The sequence below is a fragment of the Lottia gigantea genome, assembly GCF_000327385.1.
Source record: "Lottia gigantea unplaced genomic scaffold LOTGIsca_49, whole genome shotgun sequence".
Taxonomy (NCBI): domain Eukaryota; kingdom Metazoa; phylum Mollusca; class Gastropoda; family Lottiidae; genus Lottia; species Lottia gigantea.
In genome coordinates this window covers 92,820-101,488 of record NW_008709687.1, presented here as the reverse complement: position 1 = coordinate 101,488, position 8,669 = coordinate 92,820, and the positions used below count along the sequence as shown (strand labels likewise).

The 8,669-nt window shown below is 37.1% G+C and overlaps 1 protein-coding gene across 1 annotated transcript; it reads left to right on the top strand.

Annotated features, from left to right (window-relative positions):
- Positions 1–7,486: 7,486 nt before the first annotated feature.
- LOTGIDRAFT_165008 (hypothetical protein) lies at positions 7,487–7,900 on the top strand (the record flags this gene model as incomplete). The annotated part of the gene is made up of 1 exon (XM_009061530.1): positions 7,487–7,900. The coding sequence occupies one exon, from the start codon at positions 7,487–7,489 to the stop codon at positions 7,898–7,900; it is 414 nt and encodes a 137-aa protein (XP_009059778.1).
- Positions 7,901–8,669: the final 769 nt, after the last annotated feature.

Sequence of the window (8,669 nt, the reverse complement as noted above, 5' to 3'; positions counted from 1 at the left end):
GGTACAAGTCAGAAAGTTTCTAGATAGTAGATAACTGTCAAAAAAGCTATCAAAAGCTAGGTACGAGTCAGCTAGTTTCTAGATAGTAGATAACTGTCAAAAAAGCTATCAAAAGCTAAGTACGAGTCAGCTAGTTTCTAGATAGTAGATAACTGTCAAAAAAGCTATCAAAAGCTAGGTACGGGTCAGCTAGTTTCTACATAGTAGATAACTGTCAAAAAAGCTATCAAAAGCTAGGTACGAGGCAGCAAGTTTCTAGATAGTAGATAACTGTTAAAAAAGCTTCAAAAGAAGTGTGAAATTTAGATGATTATATCCCTTAAAAAACATTGCGAGCAACTGATCATCATCAAAGGGAAACGCTATTATCATCTAATTATTCGTCATTAGCAATTTAGACAATTCTATAGCCACCCGTGTTATTTTTCAAAATGAAAATACGGCATTTAATTCGCCTACAAATCTATAACTACTATAGTAAACAATTAAATCGCTTGTTGGGCCTTTTGCTAGTCTTTTATTGACAGAAATACGTGGTTTTGGCAAATAATATTGAGTTCATATATCTCAGCAAATCTCGAAATCTAAATTAGTTAATTGTACACGAACACGTTTCCAGTGCAATTCAATAGCTAGATAAATAAGGATCGTTACAGATGAGACAAGGAAATATTTCAGGAAATTTGTGCTGTCTCAGGAAATCCTATTCAAAACAGCTGTTAATAGTTCTAGTATAAATTTAAATCAATATCATTTAGTATTGAAGGCATTGTACAAAGTTTTTCTATCTGTTTAGACTAATGCCAACAAAGTTTCCTTCATTGTACACTACATGGTGGTGTGCATCATGTCTTCATTGGATCATTTGAACAGAAAAGGTCGTAAAAACAAATTTCAGTGCAATTACCTGAGTCGATTCAAGTAGCATGTAAAACTCATTCCATTTCATTAGTTCAATAAGATACAGAACAGTAGGATATAAAACTCTATTTCATTTTATTAGTCTAACAAGATACAGAACAGTAGGATATAAAACTCTATTTCATTTCATTAGTCCAATAAGATACAGAATAGTAGGATATAAAACTCTATTTCATTTCATTAGTTCAATAAGATACAGAACAGTTGGATATAAAACTCTATTTCATTTCATTAGTTCAATAAGATACAGAATAGTAGGATATAAAACTCTATTTCATCATTTCATTAGTTCAATAGGATACAGAACAGTAGGATATAAAACTTTATTTCATTTCATTAGTTCAATGAGGTACAGAACAGTAGGATATAAAACTCCATTTCATTTCATTAGTTCTATAAGATACAGAACAGTAGGATATAAAACTCTATTTCATTTCATTAGTTCAATAAGGTACAGAACAGTAGGATATAAAACTCTATTTCATTTCATTAGTTCAATAAGGTACAGAACAGTAGGATATAAAACTCTATTTCATTTCATTAGTTCAATAAGATACAGAACAGTAGGATATAAAACTCTATTTCATTTCATTAATTCAATAAGGTACAGAACAGTAGGATATAAAACTCTATTTCATTTCATTAGTTCAATAAGGTACAGAACAGTAGGATATAAAACTCAACTTTTTTTCCCTTTGACATCTCTCGGTAGTTTCCGTATATCGGAATTGCTAGCAAAACCTTCAGTGGGCAGTGTTATTTCATCAGCAAAACAGATGTAGAAATTCAAGACGTAATTTGTGTGTGGTCAAACTGTTAAGGATGGGTAACTCTCAATTAATTAACAGAAAACCGATAAACGTCACGTGGGATCTAAGTTTATTAACAATAGTATTACTGAGTATCTTCTTGTCCAATAGAAAATAATCATTGAATGAAAAAGATATGAATGAAGATTGATTTTTCCCACGCTACTGTCATATATGAATCAAGTATTGATTGAAAGGCTCTCGAACCGATGACGGAAAGTAAAAGCGACTTATGTCGATGACGGGTTTGCGAAAGGGAGTGACTTTATGGCTCAGTCTGACCTTTTGCACTCAATGACCTGTCTGCTTGGTTAGTCATGCTGGTTTGTGGCACCAAATTCCAGGATTTTGTTGGAATTTGTCTGAATCATTCCAATTCCTTATTTCATCATTTTTGGTCAATACAAAGACGTGCGAGACTATTCCAACAAGTTATTTTTTTTTACAGAGAAGTGTTGAAAGATAAGAGATTATTTCCCTCTTACAGAATGTCGAATTAGAATTCAGACGGGCAACGCCATGCAGAGCCCACGAGGGAAATTTTGCCAGTACAGCGACATTAGCCGTTTCTTAACAATCGATCGTGGAATCTGTAACGAGCACAGCCTGTAGCAAACGATGCAATTTTTCGATTTCTAAAAAATACAATTTAAGAATTCAAGGTTAAATTTTACCTTTAATCTGTGAAACTTGTAAACATGTTTTTGAGGCTGGAAATTAGAAAAAAAACAATCAAAAGTACATGTACATGTGTTGTCCGAAACTTGCGCAATATTGTCAGATAGAGGTGAGATCCCTTTCAGATGGTGGCTTTTGTCTATGCGCCTTTTATGTAGATATCGCACTTTGAATCTCATTCCTGACGATTGCCAGTCTGCATAATGCGTCAAGCATAAAATCAGAAAAAATCCATATTAAAACAGTGTACGCTAAAAACGACAGCCACCATATAAATGTCAGTTTATGAATGATGATGATATTGTAGACAACTGACTTAAACGGGAAGCATGCATCAAGGTCAGTCTTAATTCCGTTTTTTGTTCGCATTCATTTTTAATATATCCGCTTCAGTTAGGGTCTAACGACAGCCATCTTGAACGTTCGTCAAATTGACCTAACATGATAAACACCGCGTCACAATATTCTAGCACTGGAGAGGGTAGAAATTTGATTGGTTAAATTAAGCAGACGTCATCGAGTTGGGTCGAAAGGTTGTTTTGACGAAGGTTAAAGAGGGCTGTTGTTAGACTCTAACTGAAGTGGCTATATTAAAAACTAAACGCTAATGAAAAAGAAACGAAAGTTTGGGCTAATTTTTTATTAAACTGGCATCAAAGTCCAAATAATGTTGAAATTTAAGTAACAGGTAACTAGAAGCAATCTATGCGTCTATGTAGATTGGAGTTGGAAAGTTTCGGACTAAACAGCTGATGAAATGCAAATTGGATTTGTAAGAATAAATCTAGCAGGAACAATGGTTAATAATTTTTGAACAAAAGATCCCAGGGGTGTAAAATCTGGAAGGTGGGTGGTTGGTACTAACTAAAGTATTTTATAGTAAATTGTACTGTAGTTAATCAATGGATTTAATACACAGCTGGCTTACTAGTTACTATTATTATTACTAATCCAATATTGCTCTGAATCAACTTTTACAGCTGTCTGACGGTCTAAAGATAATACATATACACTACTACTCCAAACAGATCCACTGCAAAACGGATTTACAGAAAAATACCCACAATACCCGGCAATACCGAACCAAGGTAAAAAGTGTGCACGGCAAACACTGACCCACAATAAATCTGAACAACAAAACTGACCGCGGCAAAACTGACCCACGGCAAGAGACGACCCCAGTTGAAACTGACCGGCGGCAATACTGACACGGAAAACATAACCCCGGGTAAAACTGACACTAGGAAAAACGGAAGAACAGACCCTCACCTATACTACCCTACTACAAAAGGGATATAAGGCAAAACTGACCAACTGCACAAACAAAAAACGTTTTGCCCATCTTAATGTTTAGTGGTCATATAAAATATCGGCCCACCTTGCCCCCAGTCTCCCCTACCAATAAATCCTGAACCATATAAGGCTGCAATCTTACTGTTTATTATAATAATATTGAGACCAGTATTTATCATCTATAATATCTGACATCATCACGACCGATTTAATAATTCTGTAACATCTTGTATGATCCATAATGAGTGATGACTTCATCATTATTCATTACCAAGTACAAATGCAATGACGTAATATGGGCTTTATCTTATTTTTGGCACTTGGTTTAAAAGGTATACTACCTCTTAGGACCCCGGTTCCCAGTCTGGTGTGTTTTCGCCCCCTTGGGGATGTGGGGAGGGGTGTCAGGGGTGTGGCCAACTGGTATAGGAGAAGAATTTGTAGTTTTGAATTGAGACAGCACCTTACCTCATCACATGTTGAAAATGTGGATATAACAATTTTTTTAGGGATGTGAAAGGTCCAGGTGATTACTCCAGGATGTGAAGGCTGAGAAAGGTTGGGGACCACTGTCTTAGGATTGGTTTAAAATACTACCGTTGGGAGAAGCTTTTGGTAGAGAAGATTTGAAATTGTAAGATTAAATGCCTTGAAGATAATGAAGAATGTCGACAATGTGAAGAATTTCTAGTGATATGAAACGTGTTCAATTTTGGAGATTTTCCAATGACCTAATTTTTTTGATTGACATATATCAAACATGAACGTGCAGTTTGGAACTCAAATAACACAGAATGTAAACTATGTACATGTTTTACATTGTAGATTGTTTTTGACATGAGCCTGGACATTATCACGACTGACAACCCCACCTCGGCACCAGGCCCGTAGCCAGACTTGATTGTTCGGGAGGAAGTGACATGGGGGTGGGGGAAAGTAATATATCCGGAGGGGCAATGGTGTCTTTAGTTGAAGTAATGAATTTCGTTGTCCAAAGGCTTCAACCCATGCATAGTAAAGATAATAACTTTTTAAACATAGTTTCCCACTGTCAAGGACATGGGATCCAATGTGGCTCGCTTACTAGCTAACCTAAAGGTCTAGGCTTCAATCTTAATGAGCAATAAAGTTGTATTGGGTATTGTAAGGAGGCAAAGATAATAAATTACTTCAAGTTTTTAGACTTTGAACCCATATCTGAAGATTTAACCAAATACCAAAACTCAAAGGAGCCACAACCAGTGGCAGTGTAAGAAAAACTCTTATAGAATAATACATATGGTTGAAATAGTTTGTTTAAAGAGTGACTGCCTGTTATAGTCAATTTCTTTTCTCTTGAAGGGAACTCAGATCGAGTGATAATTCAGTTTCTTTAGATACTGTTAGTCTCCAGGAGCGATCAGCCACACTCACGAAGTCCACTCTCTCAATGACAGTTCTAGGGATGCACAAGAATGTTTGCTAGATCGCAATCAGGATTTAAGAAAATTCTATCTTATAATATATAGAATTTATCATTTTACGAGATTTATCCAGGAATAACAATGTTCTGCGGCTGCAAAACAACAAGATTTTTTTTTCACAAACTGCACTAACAGAAGAAGCACATATAAATCTCTGTCATAAGATGCAGAAGCACATACAATTCTCTTTAATAATGTGCAGAATCAAATACAAATCTCTTTCATAAAATACAGAAACACATACAATTCACTTTGATAACATGCAGAAGCACATACAATTCTCTTTCATGAGATGCAGAAACACATAGATCACTGCGTTTACAAACACTTCCTATGATATACGAAAGGTGGCTATTGCATTCAAGGTATTAGACGCAGTTCGTAATAGCTTGACATTGTGAAGATGCCTTGATCCACGCTTCATGCACACTAATGCATGCGGTTAAAGTCTTCCTTAACGAAATAAGGTATATGACGTAAAGCTCCTTTTCAGGTTGGGAATAGCCACACTCTATCATAACAAGGAGAAGTTTTAATGTCTTGATTGTTTATTTAACTTAATAAAGCAACTCAAAGTCCAGTAAGACGTGAATTGTTTTGAACTTTGGCCTTCGAGAAGGAGAGAAAAATGTAAAAATTGTGGAGAATTTTGGGACTGGTATAATCTGTTATTTTAGTACCTATATTTCAATAAGTAATTAGTTTTAAAACAAAAATACCCTCCAATCTTTCAATCAGCCCATCAATCAAGGTGTTATTACCACAGAGGCTAAAGGTCAAGGAAAATTTGTTCCTATTAAACGTTGGTTGTGTTTTTGTACTGATCACGCCTTGCGTTCAGTTGACAGATCATTTCGTAGCGCATGGTTTGACTTGGCAGGTCTTATGGCCTGTGTTATCAGCCCTTGTCCCACCTCCTTCATCCCTAGCTACATGACTTGTGTCGTTTGTTATAATGCAGGCTTTTGGTGGGGCCATCTTCACGATGTCAAGCTATACGAACTACGTCTATCATTATTGTCGTCATCATAATCTTGCATCACCTAAGTTTGTAAATGATGCGATTTAATTGGATTGAACGCTAGCGAATACAGCCAATTAAAGCCCTCGGCATAAAGACTAAACGGTTTTTCGGGTTTTGGGTGACAGACTCTCTGTCGACGGCTCTGATTGGCGCAATGTTTAGTATTTAAGGCGTCTGAGTGGCTGTACTCGCTAGCGTATATACAATCAACTCAAATCGCTGTATTTACAAACTTGACATTGTGAAGATGCTGTGGGACATTGCATTAGGCCGTCCTTGTAAGTATCAGACGAATTTCAATGTCACGAACTAGTCGTACTTTTGATTTCTCTTTACCATCATGTCAAAATTTGTTAACAAACTTTCAATTAATATCTACCTGCCAGACATTTGATGGATGTACCTACCCTTGTCAAAAATATATTATGATAATAAATTATAGCTTGTACATTAATTATTCGTATTGTCGGATATAGAGTCGTTCCTCCGAGGATAAAAGTAATTTTGGAGATTTTGTTAGTTAGTATTAGACAATTCGCCCCATGGTTATAATGTTATAGGTTTGTACTAAGTGATACCGGTTTTAATAGCCGAATATCAGCTGATCGTTACACCTTTCTGACTCAGCAGTATTTTTAGCTGGCTATTTAATGAAGAGCGCCGCCAACTTGGAGTCTTGTCTTACTGGTAAAGTCTACATCTTCAGCTGATAACTGTTTTAACAGGCTGGGCGGTTGGTGTAGCATGCCCTACATGTAATTGTTTTGTTGAGAAAATTTCTCATGAAAATTATAAAGAGGAGAGAGAAAGGAAGAAGGGACTGTAGAGTCAGTGGAAAGAAAGAGCTAAGAGGAGCAGGAAGAAGAAAGAATGGAAGAGCTAAGAGGAGCAGGAAGAAGAAAGGATGGAAGAGCTAAGAGGAGCAGGAAGAAGAAAGGATGGAAGAGTAAAGAGGAGCAGGAAGAAGAAAGGATGGAAGAGCTTAGAGGAGCAGGAAGAAGAAAGGATGAAAGAGCTAAGAGGAGCAGGAAGAAGAAAGGAAGGAAGAGTTAAGAGGAGCAGGAAGAAGGTTGGAAGAGCTAAGAGGAGCAGGAAGAAGAGACAGTCGGAAGAAGGATGGAAGAGTTAAGAGGAGCAGGAAGAAGAAAGGATGAAAGAGCTAAGAGGAGCAGGAAGAAGAAAGGATGGAAGAGCTAAGAGGAGCAGGAAGAAGAAAGGATGGAAGAGTTAAGAGGAGCAGGAAGAAGAAAGGTTGGAAGAGCTAAGAGGAGCAGGAAGAAGAGACAGTGGGAAGATGAATGGATGGAAGAGTTAAGAGGAGCAGGAAGAAGAGACAGTGGGAAGAAGGATGGATGGAAGAGTTAAGAGGAGCAGGAAGAAGAGACAGTGGAAGAAGGATGGAAGCTCATGGGAGAAGGAAGAAAGAGCTAAGAGTAGAAGAAGATACAGTAGAAGGAAGAGTTAAGAGGAGCAGGAAGAAGAGACAGTGGGAAGAAGAATGGATGGAAGAGTTAAGAAGAGCAGGAAGAAGAGACAGTAGGAAGAAGGATGGAAGAGTTAAGAGGAGCAGGAAGAAGAGACAGTGGGAAGAAGGATGGATGGAAGAGTTAAGAGGAGCAGGAAGAAGAGACAGTGGGAAGAAGGATGGAAGCTTAGGGGAGAAGGAAGAAAGAGCTAAGTGTAGAAGAAGATACAGTAGAAGGAAGAGTTAAGAGGAGCAGGAAGAAGAGACAGTGGGAAGAAGAATGAATGGAAGAGTTAAGAGGAGCAGGAAGAATTAAATTCTTGAATAATTCAACGACTAAAATTGGGCTTAAAAACAATTCATAAGTATCCACACTGGTCAAATAAAATTGCAGGAGGATTCCCTCCCTTGCAGTAAAACGTATATAAAACGTTACTATTTAGATTTGAAAATTTTGACTCACATTTCATAAGAATTCCTATATCACCCTAATGACCTGACCTAGGTTATTGTTGAATTAGTGGGGATATCGAACCAACCCGAGACAAGAAGATAACCAAGTTTTATCTTTCTTTGCCCACTCCCCCTACTAAAACATGTTATTAACCGATATCTTTCTTTGATTATATCCATCTATCGTTTCGTTTCCGCAAGGGATTCATCTTTTTGTAACTTTTCAAGCTATTACAAGTTACATGTAATTAATTGATTGGGTGGCACGAGCCTATTCTCGGAAGAACTGGCCAAGACATTGGGATTTTTCTTACATTGAGATGGATTCTGCAGCTTGCAGGTGAACCAATGAGTGCTGAATGAGACCCCCCCCCCCCCTATTCTCGGAAGAACTGGCCAAGACATTGGGGTTTTTCTTACATTGAGATGGATTCTCACGGTTTGTTTTGTAAAAATGATGACACGCAAGAAAACTTCTTTATTATATATTGAAGCATGAAAACCGCATTTTTCGTTACTAATCTGAAACAGCTGGTTCGCACTCATGCAGTGTCAATTCATGG